Source organism: Protomyctophum bolini (assembly GCF_963924005.1).
Source record: "Protomyctophum bolini genome assembly, chromosome: 15".
Lineage (NCBI taxonomy): Eukaryota > Metazoa > Chordata > Actinopteri > Myctophiformes > Myctophidae > Protomyctophum > Protomyctophum bolini.
Window position 1 is genome coordinate 24,050,834 of NC_137876.1, and position 21,551 is coordinate 24,072,384.

A 21,551-nucleotide genomic window follows, 5' to 3' on the forward strand; every position below is an offset into this window, starting at 1 on the left:
GCTGCGACGTCACTCTCTCACGTCGTCGCGGTCTGTGATTGGACGGCTGCTGAGCTACGCGCGTGCCGATTAGCTGGACAGTCAGGAAACGTCACGCCGGGCCGGGGGGCGGGCTGTCTGCAAGGAAACAGAAACGGCACAGACATTCATACTGCAGCATGAATGCAAGCTGAACCAAGGAGACATGTCCTTTACTAGAGATATTCACATTTCTAACCCTTTATGCGTTTTAAAAACATATTTACCGAGCGGCATTGGTCAAAAATATTGTCTGCTTATTGCACATGCATATCGGCGACACTGCCAGTGCTGGCTGTACAGAAGTTAGAACAGGTGTCGTTGATTAAACTGAGTCAACTCAGTGCACACACTATGCTAAGGACTCAAGGAGGATAGTAATTCAGTGCAGTGTTTAAGTTGAACTTGAACGTGTGTGTTTGTTTGTTTGTTTGTGTGCAGTGTTTAAGTTGAACTTGAACGTGTGTGTTTGTTTGTTTGTGAGGAGGAGAATGAGTGCATTGAGACAGTCGGTGGTGGTGTGTAGTAGGTGGCTGTCGTTGCCCTCCAGACACCATGGCATGGCTCAGAACAGGCTGTTCAGTAGCTCCCAGAGACGCCCCACGGTGATGCCTGCCTGGGTCATCGATAGGTACGGAGGCAATGACGTCCTGCGGTTCACCAACAACGCCAGCTTCCCCATCATCCACTACCCCAATGAGGTCATAGTCAAGGTGCACGCAGCAGGACTCAACCCTATTGACGTCAGCATGAGAAGTAAGTGTATGTCTGTGTGACTAAATAGTTGTCCAGAAGTTTATTTTGCTTCAAGTCTAAAATACATTAGTGGTTTTCATTTCAAAATGGTCTGTGGGGGGTCGGAGGTGTGTGTCCCCCCCCCGGCCCCCCCCCCTTAGACCACCTGGTCCAGTGCTTATAACTTATAAGCACTGGACCAGGGCTACAAATCTCTGTATGTATGACGTCTGTCTGTCTGTGTGTAATCCACGTAACTCGAGAACCGCCCCACCGACTTAAAATCTGACACACCACCGCAGTGGGTGCAGTGGCTGGCGTCGAGTCGGTCGGACCAGAACCGCCCCCAAAAAGGCCCCTGCTCGGACTCTGGACAGGGCCCCTGCCCAGGGTCCATATCTGGAGCTGGCCTGTTCTGACATCATTCTGAGGTCTGCATATACTCCATATTTGGGCATGCCTGACAAAGAACTCCATATATGGGCATAAAAAGGACACAGCCATAAGTCATGTCCTGTTCTCTAGGTAGTGGTACACATGTCCTGTTCTCTAGGTATGGTACACATGTCCTGTTCTCTAGGTATGGTACACATGTCCTGTTCTCTAGGTATGGTACACATGTCCTGTTCTCTAGGTAGTGGTACACATGTCCTGTTCTCTAGGTAGTGGTACACATGTCCTGTTCTCTAGGTATGGTACACATGTCCTGTTCTCTAGGTATGGTACACATGTCCTGTTCTCTAGGTAGTGGTACACATGTCCTGTTCTCTAGGTAGTGGTACACATGTCCTGTTCTCTAGGTATGGTACACATGTCCTGTTCTCTAGGTATGGTACACATGTCCTGTTCTCTAGGTATGGTACACATGTCCTGTTCTCTAGGTAGTGGTACACATGTCCTGTTCTCTAGGTAGTGGTACACATGTCCTGTTCTCTAGGTATGGTACACATGTCCTGTTCTCTAGGTAGTGGTACACATGTCCTGTTCTCTAGGTAGTGGTACACATGTCCTGTTCTCTAGGTATGGTACACATGTCCTGTTCTCTAGGTATGGTACACATGTCCTGTTCTCTAGGTAGTGGTACACATGTCCTGTTCTCTAGGTATGGTACACATGTCCTGTTCTCTAGGTATGGTACACATGTCCTGTTCTCTAGGTATGGTACACAATTATCTGGGTGGGGCAAGCCAACTTGTATCGTTCCAAGTCGGCAGTCTGCCGTCACGAGGCGGATGCCCTCAGGTGTCTTACTGGTATTAGCTATACTATACATTTACTAGTCTATGGTGTATAAGATATGAGTCACATGACGCAATTAAATCTGCAAACTTGTTTGTCTTCACTGTTGTATGAAGTTAGTGCAGCGTCTGCATGTACTAACTGAATGTAGATTCAAGAATCGAGAAGGTTTTATGAAGGTTTTGTTTGTCATTGCTTGTTGTCCATCCAGGTGGCTACGGCGCTACCACCATGGCTATGCAGAGAGACCCTCTGAACATCAATCAGACGGGCAGTGAGTTCCCTCTCACCCTGGGAAGGGATGTGTCTGGGGTCATCATGGAGTGTGGCCTTGACGTTAAGTACTTCAAAGAGGGCGACGAGGTAAGAGAACAGGGAAAAACAATGATATAGAGCGCCGCACTCCCGTCGCAGTCCCGCCGCCGCCGAGGGCCCAGGAAATAATTCCCTGTTCATTTAAAAAAAAGGCAGGGTACAGCACTTTTTGTTTTGTTTTTCTTCTCACTAATTATTTGACCGGCCCAAAACATCGTGTTTTATTGTCATGATTTGTCACAACAAGAGTTGGCATTGTCCGCGGCGTAAACGTCTTTAAATAAATACTTTTTGAAACGTCTATGGGGAAAATGAATGGGGAATAATTTCCTGGGCCCTCGTCGTTCTGGAAGCTGCACTGCGACGCTCTATAGAGGTGTGTGTGTGTGTGTGTGTGTGTGTGTGTGTGTGTGTTTTGGATGTTCAATTATGCCTTTAAAGTCATACTGTGTAACATTCAATTTAATAGTCTTTTTGGGACACCTTGTTACGGCAGAACCGCTCAAAAAGGAATACTGCACGACACGTTCCTAGCGACCAAGGATATTTTGGAATGTAACAAGTTGTCAGAAACTATGCCCAGCTTTCCGGGTCTATGTGAACACAAACACAAACATTGGCTTGTGATTGGCTGATCACCCCATGGCGATGATTTGATTGGCTGAACAAAGTACATATTGAAGATAAAAGTGAAGATGCCAAAATGTGATTGGCCAGAATGACATTTGTGATTATTTGATTGGCTGAGCACGGAATGTGTGATGTTTCAAGATTATAATGCATTATGTCCGGGCCGGTACCTACATCATTTTGCAGCAAGTGTCGAATGAGTGAATAAAAATAGAGTTTAGAGAAGTTGTCAAAAACAACAATCATGTGACAATTTTTATTGTGAAAAATATACTCCTGTGAAAGATTATAACAAAAAACTACTTTATTTTGTGAACATTTTAAAGCATTTTTTTAAACATTTTCAGCTCACTCATGAAGTCATTCACTGAGCTTGTATTTTGAGCTTGTTTACTAATCCAAGCAACGCTGCAATGTGGAGCGTCACATTGTTTGGTATTGCATAAGCACACTGCCTTGGGGCGAAGGGACAGATACGTTACTGTACTGTGACACTCAACCTGGGCATACTGCATCAAGGTAGACTTTCTGTCGAGAGAAGCTCATTTAGGGTGTCATGAGGCAGATATTGTACTGTCAAATAAATAATGTGTTGTATTGTTTGTCTCTGTCAGGTTTGGGCTGCGATACCACCCTGGAAGCAGGGGAGCTTGGCAGAGTTTGCAGTGCTGAGTGCCAATGAGGTATATTGTTGTTCAGCTCTTGGACACTGATCGTTACTGGGGTTTAAACGAGTGACCATTGACTTCTTGGCATTATCAGACTTATAACACGTCTTGTGTACATGAGGGTATGTACTGTATACGTTGGTAAATCTCAGAATAACTTAGGTAATTCTTAGGTAAGGTAATTAAATTCACCCTTTTTGAAAATATCCACTCAACTATTTATTTGAACTAAAATGACTCTATTACAGTCTAATACATCTGTTGAGCCAAATTTGAATATGCCTGGAAAATAGTTCGCTTTTTTTGTGTTGTTGTGACAAAAAGAGAGTTGAGCCAGAAGGCAAAGCTCTCTGTCTACCGAGCAATCTTCGTTCCTACTCTCACCTATGGTCATGAAGTGTGGGTCATGACCGAAAGAATAAGGTTGCGAATACAAGCGGCCGAAATGAGTTTTTTTCAGGCATCTGGTTAGGATGCCATTTTGCAAAATGTCTATTGCAAAACAACACAAACACAATCTAAAAAAAATTGCAATCTGGGGGGAAAACGTTCGAGGCATGTGTAAACAATTTGGCTGATGTTAATAACAATGAACACAATTTAGTTGACTCTTACCTGCGTTAATTATGCAATACAATACTACACAAAAGTTACAACTTTTGTCAACCTTTATCTTCCCACTAATGCTCACTATAGGATGGTACCATTTCTGTCCGCATTCTGTGTGTGTCAAAGGCGGGATGCAGATACCTAGAAAAATAAATCAGTGGGCATTTCCAACTGTATGTAATTGTTTGTATACTAGGTTAGCACATCCAAGGAAGAGAAAGGCTATCAGTAGCTCTGAAGTGATGTCATCGACATCAATTCAACACACATTTTAGCTGTCCATAGCCTGCCTCTGAGCGAGTAAACAGAAATGGAACCATCTTATGAGTTTGTTATGGAGGAAGACGCAAATTATTAATGATCTGCTTTATTGTATTTGTTTTCTCCAGCGTGCTCATTAACCCAGTTCATTATAACTGTTTAGTAAAAGCAGCTGCTAATATTCTAGTCACCGGGCTGCCTGGCAGACAATGTGGTGCATGCATAGCCGGAGCTGTGTTGGAAACTGTGTAACTGTGGGTGGGGTGGAGGAAGTGGAGGGCCTGCCGTCATCACCGCCTTCCTCCTTTTGTTGTTGCGTTCAGGTGTCCCATAAGCCAAAGTCACTGAGTCACATAGAGGCGGCAGCTATGCCGTACGTGGCTGCTACGGCCTGGTCATGCCTGGTCAACACAGGTGGGCTTACCAAGGAGAACTGTGCCAAGAAGAGGTACACTTTGCATGCACACACACACAAACACACACACACACACACACACACACACACACACACACACACACACACACACACACACACACACACACACACACACACACACACACACACACTTACATTTTGAGATCACATTGTTTGTGCCTTTTCATTATTCCAGTGGGTGCTAGTTTAGCGGGTATTTTGGACCTTGGAGGTGGTCATAAACCTTGGAGGCAAGGCAAGTTTATCTGCATAGCACATTTCAACAACAATGCAATTCAATGTGCTTTACACAAAACATTGAGCAAAGGAAGTGCATTATAAAAGCACATTCAGTGAACAGATCAAAAAGGTGAAGATAAATCTTTTAACAGAGTAAAGAATAATAATATTTTTATAGTCTGAGACACTGTCTCACCATTATGGCAATGAACCCCCCTGAACACACAGAAAGCCTTGGTCTATTTGTCAGGAAGGTTCAGGCTACTGCAGTTGAGATTCTTACAATAAGAAGAGAACGTGTTTAAATTTATTTGTGGAATCAAGTCTTTTTTGGCACCTTTTTACACATCTTTTCCTTTCCTCATAGGATCCTGATACTGGGAGGCTCAGGTGGGGTCGGGACGTTTGCTATACAGGTACTTTAACCACTCGTGAACCCTCCAAACTTAGTAAACTGGACCTGAATTTGTACTTGGACCGATTTCCCCCAATCGAAACCAGATCTCTTTGCCAAAAATAGCCGATCTACAAGCCCACACCATGTTACCCGCAGAATATGCATACTGGGGTTCAAATGTTTTTAAAATCGGATTATGATGATGAGAGTTAAGACACGCACTGACTGAGGAGAAATTATCTGTGACTTTGGGACCAACACATTCTTGCTGGGACAGCTGCGTGCGTGCGTGTGGGGGGACCATAGTGTTAGTGTCTATTGTTCTCCTAAGTAGCCTAGCCAAAACAAAACTGCAGGCTAGACTGCAGCCGTATTGAGAGACAGTAGCAAGTGAGTAGCCCGAGATCAGCTCTCACACAGACGGGCTAAATTCATGATGACCATATTCACGCATTTGTCTTTCGCAGACACATTTTGTCCACACATTCCCAGTGTCTTTCGTGGATGCCAGTTTGTCACCCCTGAGTTAAATTATTAGTCACTCCTCACTCCTCAGCAAGACAATTCTCTTCTTAAACACAATTATAAAAATTGTCGTACATAACACAGTGCAAACAGTGGTCATAGAAGAAACGTCAGCAATAAGTCCAACCAAATAAAATAAACAAATGTGTTATATAAATCAGGGCTGCCATGTCTCACCCTTTGAGCGTGACAGTCACGCAATTTAACCCTTTACCACGCACCACGCCACACATGCCATTTCACACGCATTATAAATAACAATTTTCTCCGCGGCTCCGCCGCGTAATAACGCGCGCTCATGTGTGCGTCCTCACAAACGGTAAAATAGCCGATCTGCATGAGATCTCATGCAGCATATGCAGTAGGAGGGTAAACAGTGGACCAAATCGCCATTTTTCATGGAAGACAATATAGACCCCACAAGTTACAACAAGTTAGGTGTTTGGCGTCTCTTGCGTGATATGAGGAAGTGAAGTGGAACGGTGCCAGTAGCCCGTGCGTGCACATTATAGGGACAAAGTCGTGTGTGTGTGTGTGTGTGTGTGTGTGTGCGTGAAGTGAAGGGGGGGGGGGGGGGGCAGGGGCGCATCGCGACTTGTTTCTGTTCAGAGAGAGAGCCCACAGATGTGTTTGAACTAAGAAAATGTAAAAATAAGGCATTTTCCCACATTCCAGTTTTCTGACTTTTTATTTCACAACATATTCCCCAATTTCCACTGAGATTATGGGGTGAATGAATGTGGCCACTGGCCAGACCCATCTTCTCTTTCTGTCATAGTGACATTGTCCTCCATCAGATCATGTCCAAATCAGGTTATCCAATCTCCAGTAGCCTCTTCAGTTTTTGAAGATTTTTTGAGTGGTGCAACCACTGACCACTCCCTTACGGAGCTATGTGTGTGGCTGGCTGGGTCTGAGCACTATGTGTGTGGCCTGCTGGCTGGCTGCGGGTCTGAGCATATAGATAGATAGATAGATAGATAGATATCTTTTTCATTTCTACTTTAAGCATGAGGAGGCTGTCAGTGCAGGGAGAGCAGCTGGCATGGAGGTGAAGACATCAATGTTAAGGTTAAATATCAACGTTAAAACGGGACAAATCCACATTAAAATCCACATTTAAAAAATATTTTCGCCGCTGCTCTTCGGACGGCGTCGAACGCATTAAGACACTATAGAGTCTCACTCTTGACATTTTCTGAAATATGGCAGCCCTGTATAAATTATGCTCCATAAAAGTGATAGGTGATACACACTGCTTTAGGGGTTTATAAAATGTGTTACATGCTAGCAATATGGTTTAAATGGTGGCCCAAATAGCTCATGTTACTGTAGCATTGTACTGTATGCTCTCAATGTTAAATGATAGTAGTGTATGCTGTACACAGGACTGGTTCCTGCAGCTGGCAAAATACCAAAACATATAACGTTCTTTGTTGTAGTTAGTGACAGTATTTTATTATTACACCTGATTGAAAAAATCTATTCAGATCGATAGGAAAAGCATAGAGGATATAACTATTAAATGTCTTTAATCATTAACTGAACAATAAATGTTACCGTATTATTCTAATCACATGATATCATTCTGTTGTGGTCAGATGACGAAGGCATGGGGAGCCCACGTGACGGTGACATGCTCCCAGAATGCAGAGCGGTTGGTAAGAGGACTGGGAGCGGACCATGTGGTGGACTACACTGCTGAGGCGGTTGAGGTGCCTCTAGGTACACTGGAGAAGTGAGTGGAACACGGAACGCACGCATGCACATTATCATTATTATCACGCATCAACATTATTATTATTATTATTGCAATTAGCCCATTCTGACCTGAGATCAGATTCAAAAAATGTCTCCTACATCCTGACAGTTTTCTGAAAAAGCTATGTTTCTATGTCAGTCGATTTTTCAAAAATAGCAGAACTACAAGCTCTTAGCGCGCCACTCGGTGGCGCGCTATGAGCTTGTAGAGCTGCTATTTTTCAATAGCTAAAGCATGAAATGATGCAAATGAAAAGGGGTTTCCGCCCAAGATGGGTTAGGGTTGCTTGTCCATTTGTCAACCCGGGAAATCACATTTCTCATTCTTTGGCTATAATATGCAAAGAGCCCCACAAGCTGACTTGATGATGATAATCTTTGTGTACTGTAGCACTGTCAAAATAAAGGCACAAGGTGCTTTTCGTAGTAAATACAAGCTAATACAGAAACATGTCAAGGGAAAATACCAGGTTATTATATACGGTAAATGAACTCCCCTGTCAACTTGTTTGACTCTAGTAGCCCACACCTCCTTTACTTCCGCCAGCCATGCCCGGCCTTCCATTAATGTTTCCTTTCATGCGCAAACTAGTGTCGATTACTTTTTCGATTAAAACAAATAACAATAAAAAAAAATCCCCCATCACTAGTCCATCGTCTCCCCTCCCTCCCAGATTTGACCTGATCCTGGACAACATGGGCGGCGACACGGAGCGCTGGGCGCTGGGCCTGCTGAAGCCCTGGAGCGGCTCCAAGTACATCACCCTGGTCACGCCCTTCCTCCAGAACACCGACACGCTGGGCATCTGTGACGGCATGCTGCAGAATGGGGCCACCGTGGCCAAGAAGGCCCTCAAGGTTAGTACAGGGGCCACCGTGGCCCTCAAGGTTAATTGTGTCACCACCGACTCAGCGATTCCCAACCTGTGGGACCCACAGTTTGAGAACCACTTCTCCTGGCAGAGAGAGAGAGAGAGAGAGAGAGTCCAAACACACTTTTGATTAATCTCCGTCCTGGGCGATGAGCGTAATGATTTAATAGTCAATACAACATCTGCTAAGAGGATAAAACCAGAAAATGCACTAAGACTTGTTTACATAAGGGTCCTCCATTTTCAATTCATCAGAACATTTAAAGGAGAATTCCATGCTAGAAGGCTTTCTTAACTTTGTTTGTAGTTGTTACGTCCCCATCAAAGAGGTCCAGGTGTTTTTTTGTGCAAAATTGAATGGGGCTATGGGGTGTTGTGCTAATTTCCATCGAAATACGTAATAAAGTGTGCCGCTTAGGATATTATTTAAATTATAATTTTGAGCGATGGAAATAAGCGAATTAGCACAACACCCTTATGGGTGGGGAAATAGCCAATAAGGAGCTTTTGCACAAAATAACACCTGGACCTCTTTGGCTGCGGACGTAACGACTACAAATAAAGGTAAGAAAGCCTTCTAGCATGGAATTCTCCTTTAAAGACATTAAAATACAATCAATTTGTCCTTGACATGTTTGAGAACCAGTGAACTAGTTGGTATGCTGTCTTCTGCTTGATTGAGGCTAACGACTGACCTGGTTAACCTTGCAGACATGCCTTGGTCATTTGTTCTCATGTTTTTGTCACTTATCTTGTCTTCTGGACCGCAATGTTCAAAATGTAATGTAGATAGCATGATATTTAAACAGATGGTAGGTTCATTCAATGTTTACCTGGTATTAGGTATCCTATAGTTCCACTCAAATTGTACAACTTATGTTGTGTTAACATACGGTACTCTACCATACAGATTGGACAAAATTACATTTTATTCATTAAAGAAATCACACTTGTGTGAAGTGAGGGGCGCTCTTATTATGATACATCATATTCGGTGTTCAGCCAATCAGCTGAGCACATTCCGTGCTCATACGGAAAGACGCACAAAGCTGTGCATAGTGCTGCATAGACCAGCTACTGCAGATGTGTACTGTATTAACATTAGATAACAATTAGTTAAAATTAATTAATCCACAAGTAAATTAATCCACAAAACGAATGTAATTTGTATTGTTGGCTTATTTCTAAAATATTAGCGCGACTTTCGTTCAACTTTGACCCCTCCATCACATGGAACTATTTTTTGGGCGTAGTGATATGGACACAAAAAACATGGTTCTCTGTGATAGAGGGGTAAAAAAAGAACGGAAGTTGCACTAATATTTTAGAAATAGGTCAACAATACAAATTACGTTAGTTTTGTGGATTAATTTACCTTTACTGCGTGGCCCCCTGTGCCCCCCACAAAATGACCGGAACTACTTGATATTTCACCAAAACCAGAGCAGAACTCCCACCACGGGACTCTGGCAATCAATTAATACAGTTGCAACCACTATATTAATGGCAAGTAGTTCATACAACTTAAGTTTAAAAAATCTGAACTATCCCTTTAATCAATCAATCAATGCCGTCACAGATAACACCACTAACTAACATTGTGTCTCTCTGTAAGGGATATGAATCCCACATGAGTCCATGTGTTTGATCACTGGATAACTGAACTCTCCTGGAATGAACGGCGCAAGTAACACTTTTCAATGTTGGATGCTAGAAGTTATTTCTCCCTCAGGTATAGTGCAAACACTACTCGTTCAGACTATACTGTCCACTGGGGAATTATTGGTTATTTTCTTCGGGGGTATTACCATAGAGTATATATGAATAGAGAAGGCACCCAGAGGAAACCCTGAGGCGAAATGGACATAGTGGCCGAATGAAGGTATTGCAGCCTGGCCCCAAACACATGAACGAGCTGGTCCGTTGACTATCATTGTGCACGTTCACGACGGCAGCACGCTCGTTCGCGTTCGTGCGCGTTCGTGCACGTTCAACGGCAGCGCGTTCATGTGTTTGGGGCCAATCCATCCCAGAATCTGTTCCTATGCGGAAGGAGGAGTGAAATCGCCTCATGCGCTTTTGAGCAACTTAATGCAAGTGGATGGAAGGAGAACTCGGGTGCCCTCTCTATTCATATATGCTAAGGGTATTACTGGTATATTGATTACTTTTTTGAGGGGCCCCTCAAAAAAAGCATGGCCTTCCCGAAATTACGTCATGTGGCAGCCAAGCCTATGTAGTTATGATGTAAATCTTTGCCAGCCAAATCTATGGATTTGACAGTTACTGCCCAGTCAATGACAATGTAAGATGTCTCCTGGCTGATGTAAATACTACCCCCCCTGCGTCCCTCACTTCACACAAGTGTGATTTTATTAATTGAAGCGCCTACTATATCGTGTGTGTGTGTGTGTGTGTGTGTGTGTGTGCGTGTGCGTGTGTGCTCGCGCGTCTCCATTTGTGTCACCTCACCCAGATTGTGACTGCATAAACCACTGTATGTACTCCCTTCAACGGATGTTAGTGTGGTTGCAAGGAGAAAGTGGGTCTGATAAGGAAATGAAGTCTGTTCCATGATATGGAGTAAGAACACAGAGAGATCATTTGAATTCAGTTCAGTTGTACTTATCATCACTTGTCATCCTTTTTTAGTTTGGTTATTTTTCTGTATGTAGTGGGTTAAACCAAATCAACTGAACGGAATTCATGGGAGTAGTTGCAGTTATTTTATTGCAAGAATGAATGACATTGTTGTTTATGCTTTTTATACTATTTTCATATCAAGGACCCCCAAACTGGTATGCATTTGGTTAAGTAGCTGGTCCAGACATAAAGTAAGTTGTAGACAGTGTTTTTTCCATGACCTGAGTACAGTAGCTTTGATAGGGAACAATGAGAGGGTGTCCCACAGGGACGTTGCTGTGTACAATTGTCCTTCACTGGATTTCAATGCAGGACAAAGGATTCCCCCACTGAGATGACTCAACCTAAGTTAACGATTGGGGAAAGTTCTTAGTCTCCTGAGTTAGAAATTGATGTATGAACTATTGTATGTATGAATTATTTTTGCTTTCTTTCAAGGCGTGGAGTGTGTTGAGTGTAACCTGCAGCACAATGTAATACTTAGGTGTTTCTAGATGAGGCTATGTGTACCCCTAGGGGTATGCAGAGGTACTACAGGTTTTGTTTGGAACATGGAAAAATGCATTTTAGTCTTATGTTTAAATGGAAACTTTGGAAAGCAATACTAATTTGCCATTATGCGTTTTTGTTGTTGTTGCATATTTAGAAACATCAAAGACATCAAAACAGTTTAAATTGGTCTGCTGTGCGTGGATTTAAGGGCATACTGGAGCAACAAAAAAAAAGATTGAGAACCACTATGTGTCAAAAGACACATTTACAGTAGAAATTTGACAGCTGCAGAACGGAAGAGGATGGAAGCAACAGTATAGTATGTCTTCAGGGCAGGGTTGGAAAGTAACTAAGTACATTTACTAAAGTACTTTACTTTACTACAATTTTGGGGTACTTGCACTGTACTTTTTAAACTCAAGTACAGTGGAGAGCAGGAGCAGAAGCATTTCCACCAGCTCCACTACACAGCTTCTAGATCGGCTATTTCGGAAGGATTTGGACAAATTCGGAAAACCGCTAATTCTGACATTTCTGCATAAGGATCACTTTTACTTTTGGTACTTTCAATGCCAACACTTTTGTACTTTTACTCAAGTAAAGTTGTACTTGTAACAGAGTATTTCTACATTGTGGTTTTGTCACTTTTACTTAAGTAAAGAAATCTGAGCATTTCTCATACGACCAACCACTAACATTTATCCACACACGCATATAATACACATGCACTGAAATGAGAACTAGAGTGCCGGCAACTGGCTCAGTAGATAAGGTGTCCTCGTTTCCAAATAGGGCTTGGGAATCCACGTCACGTAATTCTGCTGATCTACAAGCTCACAACGTGTCACTGTGCTACATGTTCGCCTATTTTCAGTACATGGCACTTACTTGTGCAAAACGGAGTATAAATCTGGCATAATGACTAAATCTAACGTTTAAATATCTAATCCTAAAGATGTGTCTATTTCTCAAATTATACTATACTTGTGGGGACATAATGGTTCTCACAACTAGTGACACACACACACACAGCACAAAAGACTGAGACAAATCATTTGTCCTTTTGCATCGCTAAAGTCTGAATAGGGATTGTGTGTGAAAAGTGGACTGTGTCCCCACCCAGTCACCTGACACCTGTGAGGCTCTTTTCTTCAGATGTTGGCCTGCCTCCCGTAGCCTCTTTGGAACGTGTCGTCTGATTGAGAAAATATAAACAAAGTGAACGAACCACAATAGGGCTCTCGGGACCCCAGGGATTCTCACCTGCAGAGCCAGTTATGGGGTCGTAAATCGTCTCGGTCGGGGCGGAAGCCTTGTATGTCCAAAACTGTTACTTTTCAGGAAATGGCAACCCCTGGGATCCAATGTGGTTGTCATTTCCAGAAACCTCTTACCTCCATATTGTATTTTCGTCTGCTGCCTCAGCAATAATCACATGGCCAAACTCCCATCACTTTTACACTCAAAGGATACAAGGAAGTAGAATTTTAAAATAGCCTATCTACGTACATGCTCACAGCTGCTTTTTTTCAATTACGGTAAACATTTCAATTAATTTCAAAGGGCTTTATTGGCATCAGAAAACACACGTTTACATTGCCAAAGCAAAAAGTGAAACATTACTTTTCTCCCTCTCTAATTCATGGATTCTATTAGCTTGTTTTTATTTAATCCTCGTATGAATCTGATCTCAGGTCAGAATGGGTTAAGAGCCAATGCTAATAATAAACTGTCTTCTTGTCCTCAGCATCTGTATAAAGGCGTCCACTACCGCTGGGGGTTCTTTGCACCAAGTGGTACTGCCCTGGATGACATCTCTGAAATGGTGGATGCAGGACAGGTACCAAGCAAGCACTTACTTCTATTCTATTATGCCTTTCCATATTCCACAGTGAGCAATTCTTTCTCCCTTCCTTTCAAATCTATTTCCTCTTGAATTACTCTAAGATGCACACATAGGGGCCTGGGCCGTGGCTCAGCGGTCAAGGCACCTTGGCCGGTAGCTCAAGTCTGGCTGTGTGGCCCGGGTTTGATCCCGACGGAATTCACTGCATGTCACTCCCCCATCTCTCTCCCCATTTCCTGTCAGCCTACTGTCTGTCCCTCTATTAAAAATATAAAATAAGACACAAAAACCCTGTATTTCTCCGGGGGGGAAGGTCCTTCAGTAATTCATGATGAGTGTTAGTGCATAATCATGCATTTGAACATGAGTTTAGGTATATATTTACTAGTAATGCTTAGTATCCATCCTTAGTTAAATTATTATAGTTACATTGCACATGTTTAATTTGTGAAGAGCACTAATGGATCAGCTTTAATGTATTATCTTTACTGAATCAATGTTGGAGTTTTTTTAACATGAAGCTCAGTGTTTGGAAACCGATATCCGAGTAGCGTCCCTTGAAAAATGAACCTTTGTGTCTGTGCTCCCCAGATCCGGGCGGTGGTGGAGGAACAGTTCTTGTTCTCTCAGGTTCCCCAGGCCATGGAGAAGGTGGAGCAGGGTCACGCCAGAGGCAAGACTGTCGTCCAGGTCACAGGAGGTGGTGGTGGTGGTGGAGGACCCAAGTCATAGCGCTGACATTGCATTTGTACATTGAATCTTTTGAATTCAAAGACCAAACTTGGGGGGGGAGGAAAAAAGGCCTGTCGTTAACCTCAAAGGTTGATTACAGGTGCGCAGCCCAAAAGGAAGGTCCAAATGCACACAAAGAGCACTGTCCCGCACACTGTCTAGTGATTGCTAAAAACTTTATTTAGAAAAGTTTTCTAAATGGTTTCTCACTTTGTGTGCATTCATTCAAAGACCCCCATAACTCTGAGAGCCTACAAATGAACCCATAAGGGTACATACAGTGTTAATTTAACCATGAGAGTGTACAGTAAAAATGTACTTGTTTAATTTTAAGGCTTGGTTGTTGGAAAACGTAAATTAATTAAAAACATAAAATCAGTTTATAATGTATACAAAAACACGATTAAGCACTGTATTTCCTAGGTGAGAAAAACCGCTCTACAAAACCGCTCTACAAACCTAACATGAATATTTATTATAAGAGTGATGTCAAAGAAATTGATAAAACGACAAACGATGTCAACCGAATATGAGTATGCGAATTTCGAAGTGCTTTTACCTGTGCAATCTACGTGTGGGAATGAACACAATTCAAAGAGCTTGTATCGGTTGTTTTGAGATTGGCTATTTTCACTTGTTTGTGGGGTGACATCACATTTCTCTTTTGGGTCTTTTGGGTCTTTTGGGTCATTTTTGGAAAATGGGAACCACTCATCTATGCATACCGTTGGCCAATCAGTGAATTCATTACAACCTGGCAGTGAGCTGACATCATTTATACTGGGAAATAGATTGGATTTAAAATCTGTGTTTCTCTGTTGAGAGCCAGAAGGAGAGATTTTCATGAAATGTTAATTCGGTTTTAAAATTGACAGTTGTTGACAGTTTTTGATGGATTAACGGCCCCTATTCTGGGGAAACATTTGCCAAAAATGGACTATCTAGAGAAGCTCACAACGTGTTGCAAAGGGATTTGTGGAGTGATGGTGTCAAAAATGTCAGAAAAGCAAAGGTTAAAGCCTCAAACTGATTTCTTCAACAGGTTGGCTCTATGTAGAACAGCAGCAACACTTTGTTTAGAATGATAAATAATACGTAAACATCATTAAACTTCACTGACAGACCTAGCAGCTTCCTAATACAGTTGGACCACAAACCAATTACTTTTTGCCAAATTGTCTTTAGACCTTCCGTATCAATTTAACTTTGTTATTATTTATTACATTATGGCATTCCCACTCTTCACTGAAATGGTTAACCTAGATCACATGCTGCAGTGCTTGAGACATGTTATGTCTAAGTGTACACGTGCACATGCACACATAGACACAATAACCCTGGGCAAGTTCCATGCCTCTTGCATGCCTCTGTTGTCATATATGTTAAATCGTATGAGTTATATAAGCCTAGCTATAGCTATACCTGGCCTGATTGAAAGTGTGTAGATTTGGCCTGCGGGAAAGAGGTTTTGGAATATCCCCAGAGATATTGTGTGTGTGTGTGTGTGTGTGTGTGTGTGCGCGCAGTGGGTCACTGGGACATGTTCTTGGTAGGAAGGTATTATTGTATTGTGACCGGTTTGTGACCTGTTTGTCTATAGTTGATGATGAATATGATAGCATTAGAGAGTGTGGGTATCTGCTTTGAAAAGGCATCATATTTCTGATGCTGTAGAGTGTGTGTGTGTGTGTGTGTGTGTGTGTATGCGCAGACCCTTGTGTGGGAACTTTGGTGATTTTCCATAGCATTGCATAGTTTTATGAAGCAGAATTCGTGTTTTAATGCTTTCAGTTGGTAATGTCCTACAAATGGGCAGTTATTATAAGTCCCATGATGTTTATGATTTGCTGTTTTGCATTATGAACCTATTCAGTTAGTCATTACAATATACACGACACATAATACAATCTTAAATTGTTTATAGGCTACTGTAGGTTCAGTTTCTGGTCATTTGAAATGGCCCCAGCCAGTGTTGGGCAATAAGCTACCTGGGAAGTGTAGTGAGATACATTAGATAGTGATTCTACATTAAATTAAGCTTCGCTACATTCAGTAGTTGAAAAGTACTGTTTTACTTAAGTACAAGAATCAATACTGCAATGTAGAAGTAAAAGTGTAATTAAAAATGTACTTAAGTACAAGTATTGGCATCCAAATGTACTTAAAGTACAAAAAGAAAGTAGTCATTGTGCAGAATGTCCCATCTCAATTTTTCAAATGTATAATCTTTTGAAAATAGCATATCTACAAGCTCACAACGTGTCATCACGACGCATTGTGAGCTGATCGGCTAATCAAAATCTACAAAGTTATTAACAAAAGTTTTCAAATTATAGTATCGTTATTGTAGTCGAGTAAAAGTACAATATTTGGAGTTGAGATGTAGAAAATATAGGAAATTGGAAATACTCCAGTAAAGTACAAATTCCTCAGAATTGTACTTAAGTACAGTGCTTAAGTAAATGTACTTAGAATAGTTACTTTAGTTCCCACCACTGACTACACTGAAGCTACTCTCCAGAGAAATGTAGAAAGCTAAGCAACATGACAAAGACGCTGTAGACTATTGCATCAACGCTGGTTTATTTTCTTTATTTTTTTAATATATTGAATCAACTTAATTCCAAGTTGCTTGTGGTGAGTGTGAGTGAGATTTATCTCTCCATGCTTGTTTTATCAAAAGTTCTCCAGTAACACTTTACTATAATGCCTATGATGCATTATAATCTAATTATAATGCTAAATTATTGTAGTTAAAATAACTTATGAACACATACTTTAATGCTTCTTTGTAACAGATTCACAAATGTCCTGATAATTATCCCTCTCAAACAGCAGGTGGTGCTATGAGTCAGTGTAAACACCGGGAGGTTGAGATCCCAGACAGTTAAAGTCCCTTTTTTAGCCTGATTTATACTTAGTTGCAGCCGCAACTAATTATAAATCAGCACTGTAAATAGCAGATCTACTTGTTTGTCTACTATTTAGATTGATGGCTGACTCGTAACTTCTGCCATCCACTGGGACATGACTAAACATCAAACAGGAGTTGTAGGGATTTTCATGTTTTCATTATCTAGTAAGGGGTGTAGAAAATTTACTGTTTACAATAACAGTAGTATTTCATTCACTTTAAATTATATTTCTTTCCAAATTCGTGACAGAAAGCTAAACACCACCCCCTTGTGTCTAAACATGATAGAGCAGGGAGTAAGAAAAAAAAAAGACAAGCTGCATTGACAGTTAGCAAATACAGAGACTGAGTGGACATATATAAGTGCATTGAGAAACGGACACACTGCCCTAGGGTCTGTGTGGGGCCCTAGCAAACGTTTAGGTTGGAGGTTTGAGATGATTACAATTCTGTTCTGGGCTTCTGGCCAATTGTCTGGACTGCACAGCCTTTGTTACTTCATCAATATTTAACCAGAGGGTGTAATCTTACCACCATTAGTGACGCAACACTGGCATCACTGTCAGTGTCAAGATGCTTGCCTTGCAGCAAGTAAACATCACGTGTTGATAATGACACTAAACCAATTGTCAATCAAGACGGTAAATAGTGTCAATAATGAAAATAAATGACAACCCTTGAGTGTAATCGTGTGATTATATATGACAGTTACCAATTAAATAAAACACATATTTCATTTGTTCACTACCAGAGATACAAAATGGACATCATTTAGTACAGTGAGTGTACACACATATTGTCGATCTGTTCATACAGATACGTTTGTACTTTTAGGACAATCATGGTCACTTCAACCCGCCCAGGCCAGTAGTCTCGGGCACTGCTGTGTTCCAGTCAAAAATGTAGCCCATTGTATGTTGTGTATTTGTGATCCGGAAAAGCAAATAGCACTCAACAAACCAAACGCATGCACAAATAGCTGTAACAAAGTCCAAAACTTTAAACCCAGATTATCTGTAGGCCTATTTGCCATAAGAGAATATACTGCATCATGCTTATAATATAGTCGTTTCTATAAAGCCCGGATGGACATAAAAGTTAAATTGTGTGCAGGCACCCATTGTGTGCACCCATTGGCACGGGTCGATAGGGTCTGCCCCTATTGAATTCTCCGCTTGGTTCCCCAGTTCCACTTGAACCATAGCGTCCCAATTATGGGGTGAACATTCGATGAAAATGGCAGATCTACAAGCTCACAAGTTACAACAGACCAGAGTAAATGTATACAGAGGGCCTGTGTTATAAAGCGTCTATGAGAGCACAGGAAAAAGCAATGGGTCACCAACATCAGTAGTGTTCACCCTTGCTGAGAGCATTGGTTTCATGGCAATCTGCACATAGCATGGGTGATATGCCATCTATCTATATAAATGCACCACGTCTCTGTACGTGTGTATGTACGTCTGCAATCCACGTAACTCGAGAACCGTTCGCCCCACCGACTTAAAATTTGACTAACCCTAACCCACCCATCCATCTATCCATCTTCAACCGCTTATCCATAGTTGGGTCACGGGGGCAACAGCTCCACCAGAATGTTCCAGACTTCCCTCTCCAGAACAACATTAGTGACTTCCTCCTGGGGGATCCCAAGACGTTCCACGGCCAGTGAGTCGATGTGTTTCCTCCAACCGCGCCTTGGTCTGCCCCGGGGTCTCCTCCGGCTCCCAGTGGGACGTGCTTCGAGGACCTCCCTAGGGAGACGCCCAAGAGGCATCCTAACCAGATGCCCGAACCACATAAGCTGGCTCCTTTCCAGGCGAAAAAGCAGCGACTCTACTCCGAGTCTCCCTCGCGTGACCAAACTTATCTCTAAGGGAGACGCCAGCCACCCGTCGAAGAAAACTCATTTCGGCCTTGGAGTCGTATATGTCATAGATTGAGGACTGATGTCAGTTGTCACAGCCTGGTAAAATTTAATTAACAAAAAAGTGGGGGAAAATAAATTGGCCTATGTGGCATTGTGACATACAAAGCTTGGCCAGCAGTTGTGAGATTATCTCTGAACAGACATGCAGACCCTCTTGTAGGCAACTATGCCCCTGAGGTTCAGCAATTTGCTTTGGAGTACTATCACAATCTATATTGTGATAGTACTCGCTATAGTGTTCTGTGTTTGGTTCAGTAACAGGATCGAGTCTCCATGTCTCTCCAGCTTTTTGTTAAACAGAACATTATCAGGTCGGGATACCAATTTTATCCAATCAGGATAGAGAGCACAGTCAGGATAAGTGATGACACAAAGAAATGAGCAGACAAACTGGAACACCATAATAATAAAGCTGATATATGGGTACTCTCTCCTGATTGGCTGAACATTGTCAGAATATAGTGATTTAACCTTTTAACAAAAACATTTTGTTTTTACAAAAAATCTACATTGGTTCCATTGATCCAAGCCTGAACATAAGCAATTGATTAATTCATCATTACAATGGTTTGTTTTCAAGTGGGCCGTCAAACTCTCATTAAACATAGTTGTAATTAAGCTTCATTGTTCACTACAGGTGTAAATGTGCTAATTAAACAAAAACGTTTTTATAGTTTAGTGCCTTTCATTAGAGATATGGTGACAATACAAAACAGCCATCATTCAATCATCGGTCTAAGACGTGATTGATCTATCTCCAAATCCATCACTCCTCATCGGAACCCTTCAAGAACACAACATTTTATTTCACGTGCCCCCAGTTTATGCATTCGGACCTCCATTTGATGTTTTATTTTATTTTTTAATCTCTGGGACCCCCAATTGATTCTGTTTATTTAATTCTGCGGTACAGACCCTCAAGGGTCCATTTGGACCCCTGGTGGTCCCTGGAGCCGTCTTTGATAACCAGTGATCTACAGTAGATGACCTCTAACCCATTATTAGACCCCGTCTTTTCTATCCTTTGTTATGGACGACTACAAATAAAAACATATCATTCATGTTTTGGGATTTACATCTTCAAAACAGAAACAAAACAAAAAAAACAAACAAAAATAAAACTATTATCCAACTGTGGTTACCCTCCTAGAAGTGCCACAAATGATCATGATCCTGTTTCTTGCCTCTGTCCTTCCCCTCCATACCAAGTTGGAACGCTGATGTGTCTGGTAGGCCTCAATTGAAGCTTGAGACTAGATTTTAGAGATTTATAGGACATCCTTCCACAGTGACTACATCCACACCACCAAGCTTGTCAGCGAGGGTACGCCTGTCTTTGATGTCTTCCATACTGTTGACCTGCCACTCATGCTTGATACCCGTGAATTGATTCTTAATTATGTTTTTTGAGGTGGCGTAAAGCATCTTACTTTTCAGGGGAGCATCATCTGGAGCCCAGAAGATGAAGACCAGCTCTTCCTTCATTATCTCTTTGGTTTCGTATGTGGCATCATACAGAGCATAGCGGCAGTCGTCTGTGGGCAGCATCTTTACAAAGTACTGGTAGGGGTCCTGGATGGTGTTTCCTATGTCTCCCAGCAGTATCTCCTTGCCGGCATCAAGGACAATAGTCCGGTAGTCCTTGCTCAGGCAGAACAACACAGCCTTCTTCCACTTCTTCTTGTCCTCGTTGTCCTGAGCCTTACGCACTTTCATGTCATTGAAAACCTCGATGACTTCATCCGCCACTTTGATCCCAGAGGTCATTGATGTTTTGCAGAACATATTTGAACCGCAGGTCTGCTGCAACTCGGTTCTTTTAAATCAAAACTAAAGACCTTATGATCGTTGCTGCCTTGATGTTGAGCTATACAAATAAACTTGCCTTGCCTTGCTGTGAAATAGTACTTCTCACAGGTTTGAAACTGAATGAGGTAGCTATGAAGACACCTTTATTTATACTCCCGAACTCTCCCAAATTGGTGCATCACAGCTGCACACCGATTGGACAAAGTACTTTGATGTAACCATGGAAGCAGAGGATGCACTCGTGTGCCATATGCGTATGTACTAATACTATGTATTTGCACCCAGCTCACAAATATAAGCATTTTACGAACTAATTTGACTTAACTTTGGCCAGCTCATTCATGAGTTATTGTCAAGGCTAATGGCATTATGGATGCGGTCCACTTTCCATGTGGCATCATTGAAGAGCCTGTGGCTGGGGAGACTATGTACTTTGATGATGGATCACAGGTAGGATGGCCAGATGGAAACCGGGAGGTTCCCAATTCGCTCCCCAGTGT

At 42.1% G+C, this 21,551-nt stretch overlaps 2 protein-coding genes across 3 annotated transcripts; one reads left to right on the forward strand and one right to left on the reverse strand.

Moving 5' to 3' along the window:
- The first annotated feature begins 159 nt into the window (after positions 1–159).
- Positions 160–15,891, forward strand: rtn4ip1 (reticulon 4 interacting protein 1). 2 transcript variants are annotated; one of them, XM_080783271.1, is made up of 10 exons: positions 160–458; positions 506–774; positions 2,204–2,355; positions 3,552–3,620; positions 4,799–4,923; positions 5,498–5,546; positions 7,654–7,790; positions 8,488–8,671; positions 13,568–13,660; positions 14,258–15,891. In XM_080783271.1, exons 2-10 carry the CDS (start codon positions 510–512, stop codon positions 14,396–14,398), a joined length of 1,215 nt encoding a protein of 404 aa, XP_080639397.1. In that variant the 5' UTR covers positions 160–458; positions 506–509; the 3' UTR covers positions 14,399–15,891. The 2 variants fall into 2 exon arrangements, with proteins under 2 accessions (XP_080639397.1, XP_080639398.1); XM_080783272.1 differs by having other exon boundaries at positions 160–447; positions 503–774.
- A 4,611-nt stretch (positions 15,892–20,502) lies between these two features.
- LOC308329788 (cofilin-2-like) lies at positions 20,503–21,009 on the reverse strand (the record flags this gene model as incomplete). Its single annotated transcript, XM_080784286.1, has 1 exon — positions 20,503–21,009. The coding sequence occupies one exon, from the start codon at positions 21,007–21,009 to the stop codon at positions 20,503–20,505; it is 507 nt and encodes a 168-aa protein (XP_080640412.1).
- Positions 21,010–21,551: the final 542 nt, after the last annotated feature.